Genomic DNA, 21245 nt, shown 5'->3' with positions numbered 1-21245 from the left:
CATTTACACAAACATGTAAATGTTACGGTATTATGGTTAAAGTTAGGAGAAAAAAATCTTTAGTTGGATTCGAATGTACGAACATTGGAATGAAGGTCGGGGATATTTCGCATTTAGCAATGTAAGGAAATGTTACTGTGTGTAAAAGACACGTGAGGGAAGATGTTGTGGGAAATCATTTTTAATTTGCTAATGAAGACCAAGTCTAGAGAATTGTTTCAACAGACATTTACATTTTGATTGAACCCACTGGGAAGAAAAATTGGTAAATAGGCCTGCAGTTTTATCAATTGCTATGCTGGTAAATGTACTATTTAAAAGGAATAGGAATATTAGCTCAAATATGTAAATATGGGTGATGTTTGAGGGAGTTCAAAATCCTGAGAAAACAGATTTTTTTAAAAGCACAAACCATATGGGAGTTTGTGAAATTATGTGGGTAGACATTGTCGCAGGCCTACTCGTGAATTTCCTTTATTTTCGGAGACAAAACCAGGACGAAGGACTACGACCAACTGGAACGATATACTGTAGTTATAGTACCTTGAGGGATTTGAAAAGAGCGCCATCCTTAGGAAACTTCGCTATGCGCACAAAGGGACTTGAACGTACGGTAGCCGATGGTAGTCATCATCATTACGTCCAAAAACACTGTAGAAATGGCAGCTGCTGAAAGCGCTAGCCTGTCGCTAAATCAGCCAGAAGAGCCACTTAAACTGTCAGATTTATTAGATCGTGGATGGAAACTATATGAGGATGTGGACACGACAAATGATCCCATCGCTGCTACTCATATCCAGGTTAAAATCAAGCGTGGAATAACGCAACTGGAAGAGGCAACGCGAATGGTTGCCCAACTCGACCTGTTCAGGTTGGTAGAGTTAGCAAACGATAGCTACTAGCCATATAGCTAGCTAGCGAATAGCTAGTCTAAAAGGTAAAGGCAGTGACATGAGACTGTTCTGTGTGTTTAATTAACAAATATAACTAGGTACCTACAGTAATTTGCTTGGTGAGTCATAATCAAGATGGGTAGATAAAAAGCTAGCGTTAGATTAAGCTAAATCATGCCAATAACGGCTATTTTATATATCTGCGTTCACAATGTGTGTACCACTAGATTGTTTACGCAGTCACGAAACACATTGGAACACTAGTTGACATTTTATCATGTTAGTTACAGTAACATGTTGTGTGCAGTTCTCAACATCATTATTTAGTTCCATGGAGAGGTCTGATTTAATTAATCTGTTTATTGTCCATGTTTGTTTTACAGCCGAAATGAAGAGTTGGAGGAGGTAGCAACCACTGATCTGAAGTATCTGGTGTTACCTGCTCTCCTGGGGGCTCTAACTATGAAGCAAGTTAATTTAGCAAAACGATTAGAACAAGTTCAGATAGCTAGATGTTACTTTTTGGACTTCTTGAAAAGATGTAAGGAATATAACATATCAAAGTTTGAACTACCCAAAACCAATGAAAACTCTGCTGACACGCCAGAAGAAGAATCTGCAAATGGACCCCCCAAACCTCCGGATTTGATTGCAATGGCTACAGTTAGAGCTGCAAAGATAGAAAGGTATAGAAAAATAAGTCTGCATTACAGAATTGAAAGTTTTAAGAGACATTGTTTTATTGCACAAGTAACGTTTGGGCCTATATTTGCTATTAGGTCCAGCACCCGTTATAACCCTCTTCATTTATATCCCTCAGCCATTTAACAAATTGAAGACCTATTTCATTTGTTTCATGGCAATTCATCTGACATTTGTTCTGATTATTCATTTATTGTTCTTTACTCTGCAGATACAAACAGAGGAAGGACACAGAGGCCAAGCTGTCAGAGATCAAGGCCGCAGTGGATAGTGGGCAGGCAGATGATGAAATAATCAGAGACTTCTACCTCCTCAATGTGAGGAAATGGATTGCTGTGTCCCTGGAGGAAATCGAAAGCATTGACCAGGAAATGGAGATTTTGACCAGGATGGATGTTCTGAAACAGGTACCTCGATTTGAAGATCAAATTACTGCCATTAATTTACCAGTGACTCATTGAATGAGTGCTCTTTATGTTTTCCGTGTGTAGAGTTCAACTCAGCCATCACAATCAAAAAGGCCTCCCATGAAACCCTTTATTCTCACTAAAGATGCTGTCCAGGCCCGGTAGGTATCTTTTCAAACAAACACATTTTGTACTCTGTCCAACCTCCCTTATCAAGAGTATATAGGTACTTGCTTATTGTGTCACGTGTATCTCTAATACTAAATCCAATAGTTAATTTATGCATAATATTTCTTCTCAGTGTGTTTGGGGCCGGGTATCCCAGCCTACCTACTATGACTGTGGATGACTGGTATGAGCAGCACAAAAAGAAAAATGTTCTGCCGGACCAAGGAATCCCACACAGCGCTGGTAGGGTTCACAGAGATGTTCCTAATGGTGTTCTGTTTATAGCTAACTGTACAGCACCTTCAGAAAGTATTTAGACCCATTCACTTTCTCTACATTTAGTTATGCTGTTTAGTTTTTGACTTAATTTATAATTTATTTAAAAGAAATTGGCATCAATCTTATACTCCATTACTACAATGCAAAAATGAAACCCTGAAATATCTTATGTACAAAAGTGTTTAAAACATTTGCCGCGACACACCAATTTGAGCTCAGATGCATCCTAGATCCTTTGATCCTCCTTAAGGATCCTTAATGGATGTGATTTACAAAGGTACAGATCTGTCTATATAAGGTCTCAAACTTCATGTCAGAACAAAACCAGGCTATGAAGTCCAATGACCTCTCCATAGAGCTCTGTGATTTGATAGAATTTAACACTCTAACAGAGATTCAGAGCACTTCATTAATCAAGCTTTTATGGTAGTGTGACTAAATGGAAGCTACTCATGAGTAAAAGGCATTTGATATGCCACCTGAAACACTCTAGGATAATACCATGCCTATGGTGAAAGGTGGTCCTGGGAGGATCTTGCTATGGGGATGCTTCTCAGTGGCAGGGACTGAGAAGCATCCCTGCCACTGTCATTGACAGAAGGATACATTAAGCAAAAATACTGATGTTCTTGAAGAAAACCTGATCCAGAACAGACTCAGACTGGGTTGAAGATTAATCTTTAAGCATAACAACAACCTACAGCACACAACCAAGACAACACTGGTGTGGCTTCAGGACAAGTCTGTTAATGTCATGGAGTGGCCCAGCCAGAGCCCTACAATGACTGCAGACAGTGTTTCTACAAAGTATGGAATAAATGGGTCTGAATACTTGTATACCTGAGAGATTTAATTATGACATTTTTTATTAAATTGGAAAACTTAAAACATTAGTTTTTGCCAATTGGTTTTGTCATTATGGGGTTTAGTATGTAGATTGGCAAAACATATGTTTAAGAATTGTATATTAAGTCTATAGCACAGGAAAGTGAAGAAGTCTGAATACTTTCCAAAGGCATTGTACATATACATTTAGCCAGGAACCATTTCAGTCTCAAAATGTATCTATTTCTTTTCCTTTCAGAGGATTTTGATGCAGAAGAAGAGAAAGAGAAGAGGGTGGAAAATGATGATGAAGAGGCCTTGCAGAAAGCTAGAGACTGGGACAATTGGAAGGATACACATCGGAGAGGCTATGGGAACCGTAAAAACATGGGTTGACAACCTGCAAACATAACAATAGTGCCAAACCTGGTCTGCAATATTCATCTACACTCTGTCCCTCCCAAAATAAAGTTGCCAGTTTATATGGAAAGATGGCCTTGAGGAAAACAGGCCTATACAATCCCAGACAGAAATTATAACAGTGTCTGTTTATGGTCTCTTTATTCTGATGTGGCGAAATCACATCTTTCATTGTAGCCATATCAGAAGAACTTTATTGACAGCCAATGTGATCTGCAGGCTCCATACAAATTGAAAACGAAGTACTGCCATCAAGGCCCGGCCTGTTGAAACAGTAAACGTATGCATGAGAATATCAATGAAGTGATTTTGATTAAAAACTGTTTGAACTGCTCCTAAGCAGATTTTGCAGGTGTTTGCTGAGAGTACAGCACTTAAATACCCTGTTGTAAAAAGCAGAGGAGTGGTGATTACATGTTGCTATTTGATGTTCTCATCTACAGGTTGTTTCACAGTGTTTGCTGATGGGAAATGTAGCTTGTGCTTATACCTTGATTGATCAGTATGTATTTGGATAGTGAAGCTAACATTGAAAATATTGTTCTACTCCAGCATTTTAGATTGCATTTTTCATTAGCGGTGACCCTAATTATATTCTGTAATTTTATTTGATGTTGGTATCTGTTTTACCATTTAAATGTGAGTCTAGTCCAACATTTGAAGTCAGAAGTACTTTGACAAATTCGCTCCTGGTATATTTAATTTGTTCTGCGTTAAGTATTTGGTTCCATATTCAATAAATGACTACATCAAGCTGGTGAAAAATTCATTAGATGCATTTGCAATTTTGTTTTAGCTAGTAATGACAAATAAGTAAATGTGTCTGAACATCCAAATTCTCTCGATATTATGGCCTCATATTTAAAAAGGAAGGAATAATAGGTTAAATGCCTTTCAGGGTCTACAATAAAATCTGCTTTACATTATCAATAAAAAGAGTATGACTTGTTACTCTGTATTTTTATCTCAAGGTTGATGTACTTTGTGTACTACTTTAATACATATATGTAAATGTATGTATGAAAACGGGCGGCTAGATAGAGGAAATACAAAGAATAGGGTGTTGGAACCACAACCCACCAACACGGCTACTGTGTGTGTTAGCATCGTTTCTGCAAGTGTCTGGCATTCCATTGGGGGAGAATCCATTCGTCCAGGTGACATTTCATAACGTAGTCTTTTGTTGATGGTGGAAACTTTGTGGATGATTCTATTTGTGTTCTAAAATGCTGGAGTATGGAGCCAAATGTAAAATTTTAGCTTCAGAAACCAAAAACGTCTGAACATAAATATAGCTAAAGTCTGCATCTCCAGTGTTAATAGGCATATATCACTCCTCACACCTCCATCTCAGGTGCTGTGTGGTAAGCATTCTGACACAAATCACTTGCCATTCATCAACCACATAGGTGGTGGATGAGGTATTTTTCTGCCTTACTGTGTAAAGGGATATGAATATCTCTGTAGAAAGGGGCTATATAAATCCAGCTCATTGTTATTATTAGAATATTATAGATATTACTTGATGTCAGTTATAACAAGAATAAGGGGTTTATTATTCAGGTGTGATGCACTTGAAATGTGTTAATGGACTGCTGTGTGAAAGCCAATTTGCTCTTTTGAAAATGTCAGACTGTACAAACAAATTATATGATGGTTTTGTACTTTGTTTCTAAAAGGACAAGTAAGTTGCTAATGTACTGAAAATATGGGTGTGGTCTTGAATAAATATGATATGCCGCTATGTAAAAGCAGAATATTATTGGCACCTCGATATTCAAAATGACTATTACTACCCTATCCAGTCAGTCTTTTAATAGTCTATAATCAAAAAATATGCACAATCAGAACATGGACAAGGTCAGCGCACAGGACCAATATTAGCACCAGGTATAAACTGGGCTTCTGTTGATGTGAAGAGATTCAATGGTTGCCTCTTTTATACCTGGTGCATACATCCATAGTCCTAATTTTGTGCACATTGGAATATCATAATTGGGCTGCTTGTGCAATAGCAGCTGTGTGAACTATACATTATGCAATGTGGTATGACAGGCTTGTGTTTACAAAGGCATCCCCATTTGTTTTTGTTTTTTGTTTGGGCTGGCTGTAAATGAATTGTGAATATACTAATGTATATAGCTTTGGAATCCTGTGTGCTTTTCACTGTGGATATTTATTTAATTGTTAATACATGTCATTTATTTTAAGAATTAACAGTCAAATAATGGCGTAAAGAGTGGGACAAGTAAATATCCCTGTGTTGTCACAGTGAACAGATAGTAAAATACATTTAATACAATTCATGAAATATTTTTGAGTATGCGGGCTCAATCAGAATGTGAGCAGTATAAACATAAAAGATATGGATAGGATAAAAAAAACATTGCAGCAGGATGCATTTATCCCTCAAAAAGTGCAGTGTTGGATCTAATATCTAAATTGACTAGTTTGGCTGCCTGTAAATATTGAATCAGAACAAGCACTGTTCCCCATTCTTCCCTCCTGTTTGTTTTCCCCCCTAGAAGAACCGTGAATCCCAAACCAGCAGCTCTAACCTACTCACGTTTTCAGAGTGCCCTTTATTGTCACGTAATGCTGATAACTCCAAGGATGGCTTCCAAAGAGTGGTGAGGGGATCATTAAACCATCAACACAACTGTTGGTCGTGACTTTCATGCAATTAATGTTCCACTTTAAATAATAAAAACTAGCATGAAATTCAAATTTGCTAATCCCTCATGTCATAACAGCGGACACAACTTTTTATAACTGGTTATAATAAGTCTATATACACTACAGTTCTGTGAACTACAGTTCAATTTTGGGGTCGCTTTTTTCAAAAGAAAAGCACATTTTTGTCCATCAAAATAACATAACATTTGATCAGAAATACAATGTAGACATCATTAATGTTGTAAATGACTATTGTAGCTTGAAATGGCAGATTTTCAATGAAATATCTACACAGGCGTACAGAGGTCCTTTATCAGCAACCATCACTCTTGTGTTCCAAAGGCACGTTGTGTTTCTTACCCAAGTTGATTATTTTAGAAGACAAATATTGATCATTAGAAAACCCTTTTGCGATTGTTATCACCGCTGTTGTGCTGATTAAAGAAGCAATAAAACAGGCCTTCTTTAGACCAATTCAGTATCTTCAGCATCAGTGTTTGTGAGTTCAAAATGCAGAGTTACATTATTTGCAACGCAGAGTTGCAAAGAAAAAGCCATATCTCAGACTGGCCAATAAAAAGAAAGGATTAAGATGGGCAAAAGAACACAGACACTGGACACAGAAAGAACTCTGGTTATATAATACTTAACAGATTTATGATTTATAGAAGGATATTAACCTTTTCTTGCAAAAGGTTGTTTGTCCTTGACAAAAGCATATGGTTCAGCAACAAACACTGCATACATCAAGATACTGAATTTTAATGGAGTTTCAATCTGCAATTTCCCAACAATTCAAGTTGTATTTGATACACTGCCGATTTTGCAGATTCTCCCACTTACAAAGCACGTAAGTGTCATTTGTAAGTCATTTTTATCATAGGTACTCTTCAACTGTGAGTGATGGAATCTAAAACAAAAATCCAGAAAATCACATTGTATGATTTCTAAGTAATTAATTTGCATTTTATTGCATGACATAAGTATTTGATACATCAGAAAAGCAGAACTTAATATTTGGTACAGAAACCTTTGTTTGCAATTACAGAGATCATACGTTTCCTGTAGTTCTTGACCAGGATTGCACACACTGCAGCAGGGATTTTGGCCCACTCCTCCATACAGACCAGATCCTTCAGGTTTCGGGCTGTTGCTGGGCAATACGGACTTTCAGCTCCCTCCAAAGATTTTCTATTGGGTTTAGGTCTGGAGACTGGCTAGGCCACTCCAGGACCTTGAAATGCTTCTTACGGAGCCACTCCTTAGTTGCCCTGGCTGTGTGTTTCGGGTCGTTGTCATGCTGGAAGACCCAGCCACGACCCATCTTCAGTGCTCTTACTGAGGGAAGGAGGTTGTTGGCCAAGATCTTGTGATACATGGCCCCATCCATCCTCCCTTCAAAACAGTGCAGTCGTCCTGTCCCCTTTGCAGAAAAGTATCCCCAAAGAATGATGTTTCCACCTCCATGCTTCACGGTTGGGATGGTGTTCTAGGGGTTGTACTCATCCTTCTTCTTCCTCCAAACACGGCGAGTGGAGTTTAGACCAAAAAGCAAAATTTTTGTCTCATCAGACCACATGGATCATCCAGATGGTGCAGGTCTACAATTTTATCCCTGATGTCCTTACACAGCTCTCTGGTCTTGGCCATTGTGGATTGGTTGGAGTCTGTTTGATTGAGTGTGTGGACAAGTGTCTATTATACAGGTAACAAGTTCAAACAGGTGCAGTTAATACAGGTAATGAGTGGAGAACAGGAGGACTTCTTAAAAAAAAATCTAACAGGTCAAATACTTATGTCATGCAATATAATGCAAATTAATTATAAAAAAATCATACAATGTGATTTTCTGGATTTTAATTTTTACCTCTACATGCTTTGTAAGTAGGAAAACCTGCAAAATCGGCAGTGTATCAAATACTTGTTCTCCCCACTGTAGTTCTCTGTCTGACGCCTGTTCAGGATCATTTCCCCAAAGTATTTCTCAGAACCTTTTGACAGCAGGTGGGTGTGCAGAAATACAGCATCTCTTATTAAATACCACACACTTAAACAACTAATAAATATGCAAACAGCAAAGCATGTCTTTTTTTAATGTATTTTTTATCTGTACGATTTACTCCCTCTTTATGTAGTTGGACTTCCTTTGTTCGGGTTTTGTATGTTTTACTTCGTATTGCGTCAAAAGCGGCCTTCACTTCCCTTGCAGCACAGTGCACAATAGACAGGGCAGGCTTCTTTGTGTCCACACAGATTCTTTCCTTTGCTAAGGGTAGGCGGATACTGAGGCGCTTGATCCAAATTCTAAAGGGGCTTGTTAGATCCAATAAAAGCAGCTATTGTATGTAAATTATTCACACAAGAGCATATGACTTTGACTGTGCAGGGCAGTGGCTAGTGTGAGAGAAATCATTGGCAATGTAAACTCATGGTGTGCTGGCTCACATTCACTAATGGAGAAAAAAAATCAATCCATACTGATGGTAACTCAATTGTTTCTGGGGGTGTTTGTGTACTACTTCTACTGAAGGTAATTTTATGAATTTAATAATTTGTAACATCTATGGAATGTAAATAAGTTCACTAAAATGTTTTTAATTCCCTTTTGTTGTCATAAATGAACATAGTGCTAAACAGGTTTTGAGTTAAAGTGAGATCTATCTCCCTGGTTGTTAGTCTACAGTTTCTGGAAAACATTTTTTAGGGCTTTATACAATCTGTAATATCATTTTCTATTAAGCTAACATTCAGTTGCAGTACATGGTATTACAGGAACATACTCTTCAATCACACTGTAATCCTGAATTTCTATAACTGAAGAGCTTTAACATAATTTAAAAGCACAATTATGTTCTAATTTCAATCGTCAATAATGTTTAAATAAGATGTGCCATTTCCTGTCACCCTCATACAAGTATTGTTTGTGAAATATTAGATCTTACATTTGGGATGCTCAGTGTATAAAATTATAAAGCAAAATAAACACATACACATTTTGAATAATAACTTACTCCAAGGTAATATTTTAGAACCCTTAATTTAGCTGTACTACATATAATATAGTCATTTCCACTCAGGGTTAGATATGTAATTGAACATTAGGAATTCTATTCTTTCTTTCCCTTTATCATTCCTCTTTATCAGGAAAAGCCACATATTCATATTTTATTTATCTTGATTTGACTGAGTTAAAGAGAAAGAACCCTGTTATTTGTAGCACAATTGCCATTAACATATCATAGTGATTGTGGAGGCACGTCTGTAGAACATTCAATGGAAGTTCCCGTTTTGATTCTAGTTGTGGTCAGCGTGTCTGTGGGAGGGAAACAGACATGCAGGCTGGTGCCAGTGTCATCATGGCACACTGGTCACATGGGGCAGAGCGAGACCAAAGGCTTGGGCTCTTAAGCTGCCCTCTAATGTCAGGGCTGACAAAGATGCTTGACTCTCCACCGGACACACTTCAATGTCCATGCTACCGCGGGGGCTCGACGTGGTCCTCCACCCTGGATGCTGTCTATGCCTCTTACACCTCCTATTGAGCTTGGTAACCTCTCCATCTCCCCAAGTCTCATCTTCTGGCTTGGAATGGAATAGCATTTTTCTGAAATATAAAAAAGCAGGAGAAAGCTTAGCTGCTGTTCGATTCAAAGATTATATACATTATATCAATCTACATTCTGCTTTGAAATAATTTATGGAAATTTCCACAATCTCCAGTCGCTAACCGCTGCTGGTTGGATAGTGGTGTGGACTGGTGAAGCGGGTTAATGCGGGTTAACTCGGTTTAAAAATTTAAGAACAAACTACAATGAGCGAGTATTTGTATGCAAAAATCTTGTGGAAGTAATTAACGTACGTAGAGCTTTTGTGTTATGTAAGGTTATGTAAACTAATGATAAAAATGTCCAATAAAACTATTTTAATGCAATCCTTGTTTTTCAGACCTGGAATCGAAAATGAACTGGGCGTCCTTTTATGCCGTCATCAGCGGTGTAAACAGACATGCTACGGGCATCGGACGCATCTGGCTCTCGGTCCTCTTCATATTCCGTATTCTAGTCCTGGTGGTCGCAGCGGAGAGTGTGTGGGGCGACGAGAAGTCCGGCTTCACCTGCAACACCCAGCAGCCCGGCTGCAACAGTGTCTGTTATGACCACTTCTTCCCCATCTCACACATCCGTCTGTGGGCCCTCCAGCTCATCCTGGTGTCCACCCCGGCACTGCTGGTGTCCATGCATGTGGCCCACCGCCGACACATCGACAAGAAGCTTTACAAACCACCCGGGCGCACCAGCCCCAAGGACCTGGAGCAGATCAAAACCCAGAAGATGAAAATCACAGGTGGCCTGTGGTGGACGTACATCATCAGCCTGTTCTTCCGCATTATATTTGAAGTGACCTTTATGTATTTATTCTACATGATCTACCCTGGCTACAAGATGATTCGGCTGGTCAAGTGTGACTCATACCCCTGCCCCAACACGGTGGACTGCTTTGTGTCCAGGCCCACAGAGAAGACTGTCTTTACTGTGTTTATGCTGGCTGTGTCTGGGATTTGCATCCTACTTAACATTGCAGAGGTAGTATTCTTGGTAGCAAAGGTCTGCAGTAAGCACTTAAGCAATCCTGGAGACTCAAATATGGGAGCATGGATCACCCGAAAGCTCTGCTCCTTCTAGAAAAAACTAAACAGACAATGACTGGATTACTGTAATTGGGCACAACATGCTCAAGGTGAAGACTTAAACAATGATGTGTGCACACATTTTCTATTCTTGTTGAAATTACACTTTAAATATGACTGGAAGGACCATTTCGATTTCAAAATACATCACACCACAGAAAAGGAGACTGAAGAAAATAATGAAAATTGCAATATCAACAGTAATATTCCATATATAATAATTTTACCGTATTATCTCTTCTTTGTTTAGCTTTAAATGTTGATAAACTATTATTTACATGGTACAGTGATGGTAACACAACAGTGATATACCAAAATGCAGCTGGCCGTAAAGCATTTCACAAAGTGCATGTAATCGGTTTCTTGTGACAGAGGTGATTGTTTATGTTAGACATTTGAAAATGGGGCTGATCTGAAAATGCAAGAACAAATGGCTTGCCACTCTGATTAGGATTGTGACTATGTTTGCCCACCACTGAAAATATTGTAAAGGACAATTCCTTGCATATTTTGTATTGTTATTTCAAGGCTTTTATTGACAGAGGGAACCACAGGGAGAAAGGTGCATAGGAGACATTGGTGAAAGATAGAGATGGGTATTGAACCCAGGTTTCTGGCAGGGAGCTGCATTAGTGAATGAAGCTGGGAGTTCGACCACTGGACCACAGATGCACACTGAAAGAAAGTGTTTTAATGAAACATTATAGCAAATAACACTGGTTGCTGTTAATAAAATAATAAAATAATTTATTTGAGCGAGTTTTAGCAAAGCCCAAATGAATTGTTAAAATTGTTAAAAGTACAGGTTTAAAAAAATATATTTTACTGATAGTTTCAAAATGTTGACTGACTGCAGATTTTAGGGTGAAAGGTGTAAGCGGGACGTTTCTCTCTGCCCATTTGATCTGAATGAATGGTGCGTCATGTCAACAGCATCAACAGTGCCTTCGGACATTATACTTGTCAAACATGACAGGCTATTTGGCATATCAACATTTCTTTGGGAATAGTAGTACTGTAATTAAGGACGGCTCATCTTCCACTTGTTGCACTTAAGGACAATTCTGGGACATAAAAGTCTCAAACTCTGGATGTAGTTTCTATTTGGTAAGATTGACAATTACTAGTTTCATCATGCAAAAAACATGATAAAAACCTAAAATATGTGTATTTTATATCATTATTTGTATACTGCATCATAAACATTTTGAAAAGCAGATTGCTCCCTTTGATGCTTGTTGTCTGCTGCTGGCACTGACCATAGACTGATGGGACACACAGGAGATTGAGCTCATGGTTGACCAACACGTCTGGCCATTAACCCAGAGTGGCATCGAGTGTGCCACAAAGCCAAGTGGTCACGCTGATATCTACATTCATAAACACAGTGGTGCTACAGTTACTGTTACTGGTGGTCCTAATCATTGTTTGCAAGTAAAAATCTTGAGGGTGAATTTTCATTTTCCTTCAATAATAACACTTTTGGAACATTATTATAATTAAACAGCCTTAATGGGGCACTGCATTCAACTGTCGTACAATATAACAATGTGGCAATTAACAGCAAAATCACTAGCCTATGTCAATCTCCTACAGTGTAAAATAAAAAGTGAACATGTGTCAATACTAATAATGTGTCGGTACTAATTAAAAATAAAACCATTGCTGTGTAATCTAAGATCACTTTTTTCAATTTAAATGTTACCTTGACATGAGAATTATTACACCATACTAATGACAAAATGGTTACAAGAAAATAGATTTTCACCTATAGCTGCAAATATTGAGCTAGCCTATTTGAAACCTTACCCAATAATAGTGCAGTTAATAAAGACTTTGCACATGGCGAATCATGAAATAGCCTCTACTAAGTCAAAGATAACCAACAGTTAGCAAAATAGAACTCCATTTAATGATCATTGCTGAATGAACATGAATACAGCATTCTGTGTTAGCATCAGGGGCATCCATTGTCCTGGGGTTCTGGGGACAGTTTCATCATTGCATTCAGGGTTGTAGGTTTCGTTTGAACATACATGGGGACACACTTTTTTAACCATCCTATTAATATACCTGTCCTGTCTTTAAAAATGCAGATGGTAGCTTGCATGCACGCACACACCCATACATTGTACATGGCAGAAGTATATTAACAGTTATAATAATGGCAGAAGTTATAATAATATTATTTATTTTGAGACATGTAGTTATCTAAAATAAACAAAATTCTTAAGCTAACAGCTAACTACCTACACCGATTGGCTGCTAAACTGGGTAACACTTTCACTGTTGTAATCACTAGCTAAACCATGATAAGACCTCACCTCTGACGGTTTCTCCACCTCTTATTTCCTCTGCTTTGAGAAACTGCCTTCATGTGCCTGGTAAATGATCAATTGATTCATGCTGTTTAGGGATAAAGTAAATGACTGCTCCATTTGTAAATTGTTTCTACATTTTACATGAGAATCATTATCAACTCTGTGTAAACTAGCAAGCTAATGATATAAACCTAGACATCTTTCTACTACGTATGTTTTGGCTTTTTGTGAAAAATGTCCTTATGTCAACCCAGTATAGTGTAGGAAACACTGGTCAAGGCACTCTGCTATGCTTTTTGCATATGAACAGCTCTTAGCCATGGTATATTGGTCATATAACACAATTCTTCATGCCTTATTGATTAATTATATTTCTTGTTTAGATTATTATATTATTATAGTTTTATCTATATAATGCCTTTGTATATAGAATGTTGTACACATATTTTTATTGCTGTAGCTTTTTAAATTAGAAATGTCTAATAAAACACTTGGGTTTCATTATGTAGCTATATGGATATATATATGAGGTATTAGAAAACATGTCTATACAAGGTATTTATGTAGTACTGCAGACAACCATTAGAGAGCACCATAAACATATCAAATAAATCTCCAAACTACAGTAAAAAAGCGAACTTAATTGCTTAATCCCTTTTATTCTGTGAGTAAACTTCAAGAGGACCTGAGCTAATATTTTAATGTATTTACTCAAAAAACCAAGGTTTGTTGACAAAACATTTTGATTGTTTGCTCAAAACAAAAGATATAATAGTTTGTTTCAATACGTATATTTTTTTATTCACTTTGATTGGATAAATGTTACAATACACAAACATGTAAAACACACTCCTTCATAACCAAATCCAGTCTGCTAATAATTGACTAATTGGACAATTTACAAAATGGCTGTTCCAGTTTATATGCTTTAGTTAGTGTCAATAATCAACCTTCACTACCACCCCAGCAGTCTTTCAGTGTGCAGGTTAAAAGTAATTAAAGTTAAAATGGTTGCCATGTGTGCCATATTGTTAACTAACCTTTATTTAACCAGACAAGGCATTAGGAAGAACTTCTTATTTTCAATGGTGCCCTGGCAAAATGGCTTCCTGGAATTGTCATATAATGTTTAATTTGAAATAGGATATATTCACTTTACTTGGTGAATGCTCAAATAACCATTGAATACTACACCCACACATCAGTTATGCATTTGTCACAAATGAATAATCATGAGTTGGAAATGTAGTTCACTGAAAAGGGCAGGCACTTTTTGGTTGTTGGAGAGTATTGGTTCAGTTTTGAACCTAAATGTTTAGCCATAATCACAATCTGATGGTAGCTGGTTTCCTTACAATTGGATGTTGAAACAACAGGTTGTGTAAGTAGGTACAATTGGATTTATGATTTATGATGTTATAACAATTGACACCAAATGTCACTCTGTTGGAACTGAAGAAATGTATGTCCAAACCACAGCTTTTATTTATTAAACACTTCTTGTGAAGCTTTGTAAAGCCAAAGATATGCTGGAGCTCTCGGGAGCTGTCAGTCCACCTGTGAGAAAATGTCTCAGGCAGCCTAAGTGATTAAAGACTCAGAGTGGCCTGGTAGAGTGCATGGTCCCAGGTTATCAATAGCGTAGCCCTGTGAGAGGTCAGTCTTTCAGCTTAAGAAATATTTCCCCAGGGGACAGCTGGACTTAGCAGGGGCAAGTGTAAGGGCATTTCGCTTTTTCTGGAGCACATCAATAAAGACCTTATATAGAAAGCCAATTAGGTGTGAGGTCTAGGAAGATAAATATTTAATGATGACAATGATTTTCACTGTTTGCTAAGTACAACTCCACTTAATGAAGATGCAAACTTTAGAGTTCTCTGTCACTTTCCCTTAAACAAGATAACTGATGGAAATAGTTTCACCCTGTTAGTGCTGTGTTCTGTTGACTCATCTGACTCAATCCAATGTGATGTCTAAAGAGGTATAATTTTATTCACACAATGAACAGCAGTCAATCAAACCAAACAGTCCCTTTATGGGCTTCTGTTTGGAACTATGTCCTTTAATTTACAACCACCAGACTGAGATTCCCGTTGCCTGTCGACAATGACCCTGGAGTACTGTATAAGGAGAGGCCCACCTTTTCCATTTTCTGATGCTCTCCCAGCCAGACCCTGGAACATTACACCTTTCAACTCAAACTCCCCAAGCCCCCCGTGCGTGATAGCAAAGCCACTCCCTTCACAGTGACTTATATTTAGATACCATACCACGTAAGACTAAAACCCACCCCCCCCATTGGACTACTTTCACGTCACTCAGTTGTAAAGAAACACCACATTAGCAGTGGGCTTTTATAATTCCCTTCTGGGAGTAAGTGTTCTCACCCTAGCAGACAAAGTGAAGGGTTTGGGTTCTACAGCAGAGGTCTGGATGGTGGTTACTTTTACAGGGCATATATGTTGCGTAGACAAGAGCTGAAAACCTCTTAAAACATTTGGAGACGTGACAACTTAACTTTAGTAGGGCACTTTTATCACTATCCAAGGGCATGGCCTTGCAGGGCACAGGATTACCAGTGTACCTGTGATAGAACCTAACTGGAAACACCACTGGATCTGCAGTTTCACTGGAGATTACCATTATGGGAAGGTAGGTCTTGATGCACTGTGTATACATTTTTCAACTGAAGAAAAATGTATTGAATTATGTAAAAATAAATTGTGTTGTGAAAGACAAGTAAAGCTATAATTTCTCCTTTATCGTAAAAGTGTGTATTACCCCTACAAAAGCATGGTGGAAAGCATCAGTTTCCGAATTTATGATGTAACAATTTAAAACTTTAATGAGGGAATACATGACATTTCAGTGTGTAACAGGCCTGTGTTGTTACAAACTAAAATGAATGTGTAATAAGAACAGAGTCTACCAGATTAAGGGAGAGATACTTAGAACATGAAACATAAACCTGGCTACATGTTAGTCACCCAGTAGACAGTGTTATCCAGAGGGATTTAGTGCGTACATTTTAAGAAGGTATGACAACCACAGAACTGCCGTAAGCACATTCTGCTCTTTAAATGAAACAAAAGTCTGCGTTAGAGGGAAGACAATAAACATAGCAAGCATTCGTTCACACAGGCAGAGGGGTGTGGAGTTATTTTAGGTACTTTTTCAGATGTTTTCTGAAAATGGGCAGATGCTATGATATCCTAGCCTTAAGGGGAAGATGTTCCCATCCTTGGTGTGCCTGGACAGAGAAGAGATTTGACTGGGTAGATGAAGAGCTGAGAAGTGGCAGAACGAATAGCCTGGGTAGAGATGTGGGGGTTGGGCATTACCTGAAGATAGGGAGGGGTCGATCCCTTAGCTGTTCCGGAGGCAAGTGTGATATGGGAAGACTTGAGAAGGTGGGCAGCGGCATACTGGATTACAGGGGTTTGACGGGACCTGTTGGGAGCAATAATCCAGCCGTGAGATCACAAATGCACAAACTTTTAATTCTGCCCTGGGAGTAGTTGTATGTTTTCATACAGTACCCAAGATCAACAGGGCAGTACATTTAACCATCGGAAATACCTACGGTGTACAATGTGCAATACAGGTCTGATTGAACTGAGACCTTGATCAAAGAAGTAGATTTGATTTAGTCCTGGATGCATCCTGAGTTACAGCTGCCTTGTCATCCAGGAACCTCACCAGCACTTCCTGAAGCAAGTTTTAACTGACATGAATGTGCCTAATGAAGTGTCACCCGGCCCCTGGGAATGTACTGGAAGCCTATATGTAGGGACAGGAGCTACACAATGCTGGGTCGCGCGTGTATTTGATACTCTTTGGGTAGGGGGTACAGTCAATGCTTACTCTCTACATGCAATCGGCACTGATGCATCACACCTGTAATTTTAAAATGACAAGCATGGGACTTTTGGGACAATTAATACGTTTTTATATGAGAATAATAAGTAATAAGGCACGAGCGGATATGGCATTGTACTACGGCTAAGAGCTGTTCTCAGGCATGACATACCATGGAGTAAACATGTTAGCAAAGCAATTAGATCAGCATAAAGTGCTGTGATGTCATGCCCGTGGTGTGCGGTCTCATATACCAATGCTATCATCCAATCAACAGTCAGGATTCAGTTAATAGGATACCGTATACTGCACTACAACTGTTCATATGGGAGCCTACCTATTGGTATGACATTCCAAATATACACATACATACAAAATATCACATACAGAATACAACATATAGGCAACAGCCTAGTAAAACAAGTGTGATGAATAAACAACCTTATTAAGTCCACAGTGTGCTGGCATCTCAAAATAACAAACAAGAGGACAGGGGAATGCCTGATGGGATGCAGACCAAGGAAAAAGGTGTTACTTTAGGGGATATCCTGCTGTTGCCTATGGTGTGTCCATTAAATTAAATATGCTAATAAAAACGGAACTTTTTGAAAGGAATTTCAGGGTAATGAAGGGAAAACCTAAACACATATGCATGAACCACCCTTGGCTTTTCTACATATTTTTCTAACTTTCTCCCAACGGCAAGACTGTAGACTGGTAACTGGTCAAAGCCTGGACATTCCTGTCGCTCGTATATTTTAGTTTATTGGTCACTGCATAGATTAAATGAATGTAGGACTAGGAAATAAATGTATAATATATTTAAAAAAAATAGTATAAAAAGCCACAAAAACTTGAAAACCCTGAAACACATACAAATGCACATTTATATATATGGTCTTACAACAGCATTCAGACTTCATTTTGTTTGGTTTGATATTTTATTTTGAAACAATGAAACTAAACATGAAACAAATTAATATCCACATTTAGCTGCAGTAACAGCTTAGTACACAGGGGGATTTAGATCCATTCCTCTTAACAAATTTGCTCCAGGTTGTCCAATGTTTGGACAGTTATATGCAAAGCTCATGATGTGTTTGACTTGTGCCCCATTACTCCACTCCCAGCTACTAAACTATGTAGCTACTTCGAAGGGCTTCTCTCAAGTCTCCTTGTTGAAGTTTTGTTTTGAAAGACGGACATTTCTTTGATCTGCATTAACTGGGAGCTACCATAGCAGAGTTTAGATTTCTTTTCTTCTCACCAATACTCATTTAGCAAGTTCAAATACAAATTAATTTATATTGTTTTTATTCTGATTACAGTTTCCTGTTCCGGATCGCCATAAGATATAACCTATGAATGAATAAGCCACTATGGGGGACTGGAACTTATTAGGCAAACTACTGGAGAGTGCCCAGGAGCACTCCACTGTGGTGGGCAAGGTGTGGCTGACCGTGCTCTTCATCTTCAGGATCCTGGTGCTGGGAACTGCGGCGGAGAAGGTTTGGGGTGACGAGCAGTCGGGCTTCACCTGCGACACAAAGCAGCCTGGTTGTCAAAATGTCTGCTACGACAAGACTTTCCCAATCTCTCACATCCGCTTCTGGGTGCTGCAGATCATTTTTGTGTCCACCCCCACGCTGATCTACCTGGGTCACATCCTGCACCTGGTACGCATGGAAGAGAAACAGAAGCAGAAGGAGAAAGACTTGGCTGAACAGCTGGTCACCCACAATGACAAGCAGCATCTGCTGACTGACACCAAAGCCAAGAAGATCCCGGTCCGGGACGACCAAGGCCGCATCCGCCTGCGGGGGGTGCTGTTGCGCACCTACGTTTTCAACATCATCTTCAAGACCCTGTTTGAGGTTGGATTCCTTGTGGCTCAGTACCTGCTGTACGGTTTCGAGCTGATGCCCCTGTACACGTGTGACCGGTCGCCCTGCCCCAACGTGGTGAACTGCTACATCTCCAGACCCACGGAGAAGACTATATTCATCCTCTTCATGCTGGCAGTGGCGTGCATCTCACTGCTGCTGAACCTGGTGGAGATGTATCACCTGGGTTACACCAAATTTCGCCAGGGACTCCGTTACCGGCGTGCCCAGTCCATTAGTGAGACAGGGTCCAAAATCCATAGCGAGGCAGTGGTACCGTTTGTCCCAGACTATAACTATTTTCCTAGGCCACCCCCGGTCCACGAGCCCTACCATGCAGACCAGTATATATTGACTGAGCCGGGCTCTACCTACCATCCCTACAGCAGCAAAGTAGCGTACAAGCAGAACAGAGACAACCTGGCTGTAGAGAGGAACAGTAAACCAGAAGGGGGTGAGACAACAGAAAAGAAAGGATCCAGTTCTGCTCCAGGGTCGCCTGCGGAGAACCAACGCCGACCCAGTCGATCCAGCAAACACAGCAACATAAAGACCAGACTAGATGATCTGAAGATCTGAGGAACAGTTGTGGCACATTTCCACCACAGGCTTTTATACAGGTGCTTGGCCTAAAGACTCAAACATTTTTAAATATATTATAACAGAATGTTTAACCTGTAACTGGCCTTTTAAAATTAAATTACTTTGCTATTCAGTAGTTGTTGATTCTGCTCTTAACACATTCTCAGGGTCAGCTGGAGCTATGGAAGCAATTTCCTTGGTGGAATACCAGGGTGCATACAAGACTGTTACAACCTGGGTGGTTCAAATCCTGAATGTCGATTGGCTGAAAGCTGGTATGACATCACAGAACGTTTTACTTTTCTAATTGCATTGGTAGCTGGTGTACTATAGCAATAAGGCACACTCTGGTTTTATTTTAAATGGATGTCACATTCTCTGGCCTCATTAAGAGAAAATGATTGGATCCATGCCTGCAATGGAACCATCAGAACAAGAAAGAAACACAATCCAGCTTTTCAGCAGAGGAGGCAAAATTGAACACGGAAAATTTTTACTTTTGGTTTCCGCCATCCAGTCAAGTGAACTTTTAAGCCTGCTTTGTTAGGCTGCTCATATCTAAACATCACTGTGTAGAATGTGTCTTTCATTGAGAAAAAAAGGATTGGGAGAAACAATAAAAAAAAAAAAATTCTAAGACATATGAATCAATGAATCTATTTCTAAAGATGAAATTTGAGGGGTGAAACAGAAAGTCACCCAACATGACAGGGGCCAGCAACAGAAACCTTCTGTAGAGGCTTAGGATCATTCTGTTTACATGTTCAAGGTTGTTCCAATCATAATAAACTTATTTCAGAAAACTGCATCAAATGTTTGGAATTCCCTCAATGCCACTGGTCATGTGTACTGTCTTGTAAACAGCATACCACTTTTCTTTAAACAGTTATGTCACTGAACAGACCAATCTCTTGGCCAACAGTCAAGACTCACACTGCAACCCAAAGGAAAAGGTTAGTTACTGGACAAATACCATTTCTAGATAGGGATGCTAGGGAGTAAGGATGCAGAGAGAGGTTAGGTCAAAAGCTTTGTCAACCGTTTTCTCCTATCAGCCAAACATTTGCTATTTAAAGCATATTTTAAAGTGTTCAATACAATAACTTTATTGTCCATGTAACAGCACACAACAGAAATGTGTCTTCTAATCTATTACTAACCCCACCACACCCACAGACAGAACACATACATTTGAAACAAGCACAGGTTCAAGATACAGTGCATTGGCCCTGGATACAGAGCATGTTGCTGGGTTAAGGAGTTTGCTGTTCAGCCCAACAGTCGAGAAAAATCTTCAACTCAGCAGCCATCCATTTGCTTGAACTCGCCCTTTTCCCAGCACAGGAGTCAAACTGGACATCTTTCGGCTACAGGTCAAACTCCTTAGCTGCTGGGACAGTTTCCTAATGAACCGTTAATATGCTGATTAAGTTGACTGGAAATTAGTTTACTACTGTGTAATGTTTTGGGCACAGACTTAATAACAGACCACATTTACATTTGTCTCCAAGATACAGAATGCATCTCATTGATTTTACAACCAT

The 21245-nt window shown here is 39.1% G+C and overlaps 3 protein-coding genes across 6 annotated transcripts; all 3 read left to right on the top strand.

Moving 5' to 3' along the window:
* Positions 1-596: 596 nt before the first annotated feature.
* igbp1 (immunoglobulin (CD79A) binding protein 1) lies at positions 597-4461 on the top strand. The gene is made up of 6 exons (XM_010895407.5): positions 597-871; positions 1277-1579; positions 1807-2002; positions 2087-2163; positions 2304-2413; positions 3534-4461. Exons 1-6 carry the CDS (start codon positions 621-623, stop codon positions 3668-3670), a joined length of 1074 nt encoding a protein of 357 aa, XP_010893709.1. The 5' UTR covers positions 597-620; the 3' UTR covers positions 3671-4461.
* Positions 4462-8798: 4337 nt separating this feature from the next.
* Positions 8799-12721, top strand: cx27.5 (connexin 27.5). Of its 2 annotated transcripts, none has more exons than XM_010895409.4 (2): positions 8799-8900; positions 10316-12721. In XM_010895409.4, exon 2 carries the CDS (start codon positions 10330-10332, stop codon positions 11050-11052), a length of 723 nt encoding a protein of 240 aa, XP_010893711.1. In that variant the 5' UTR covers positions 8799-8900; positions 10316-10329; the 3' UTR covers positions 11053-12721. The 2 variants fall into 2 exon arrangements, with proteins under 2 accessions (XP_010893711.1, XP_010893710.1); XM_010895408.5 differs by lacking the exon at positions 8799-8900 and adding an exon at positions 9711-9917.
* A 2993-nt stretch (positions 12722-15714) lies between these two features.
* cx39.9 (connexin 39.9) lies at positions 15715-20494 on the top strand. Of its 3 annotated transcripts, XM_010895410.4 has the most exons (3): positions 15716-16030; positions 18565-19739; positions 19869-20494. In XM_010895410.4, exon 2 carries the CDS (start codon positions 18616-18618, stop codon positions 19696-19698), a length of 1083 nt encoding a protein of 360 aa, XP_010893712.2. In that variant the 5' UTR covers positions 15716-16030; positions 18565-18615; the 3' UTR covers positions 19699-19739; positions 19869-20494. The 3 variants fall into 3 exon arrangements, with proteins under 3 accessions (XP_019903508.2, XP_010893712.2, XP_019903507.2); XM_020047949.3 differs by having other exon boundaries at positions 15715-16030; positions 18714-20494; XM_020047948.3 differs by having other exon boundaries at positions 18565-20494.
* The last annotated feature ends 751 nt before the right edge of the window (positions 20495-21245 follow it).

This window comes from Esox lucius, chromosome 7, assembly GCF_011004845.1.
Source record: "Esox lucius isolate fEsoLuc1 chromosome 7, fEsoLuc1.pri, whole genome shotgun sequence".
NCBI lineage: Eukaryota > Metazoa > Chordata > Actinopteri > Esociformes > Esocidae > Esox > Esox lucius.
The sequence above is the reverse complement of the archived record's forward strand: the minus strand, read 5'-3'. Positions and strand labels throughout refer to the sequence as shown.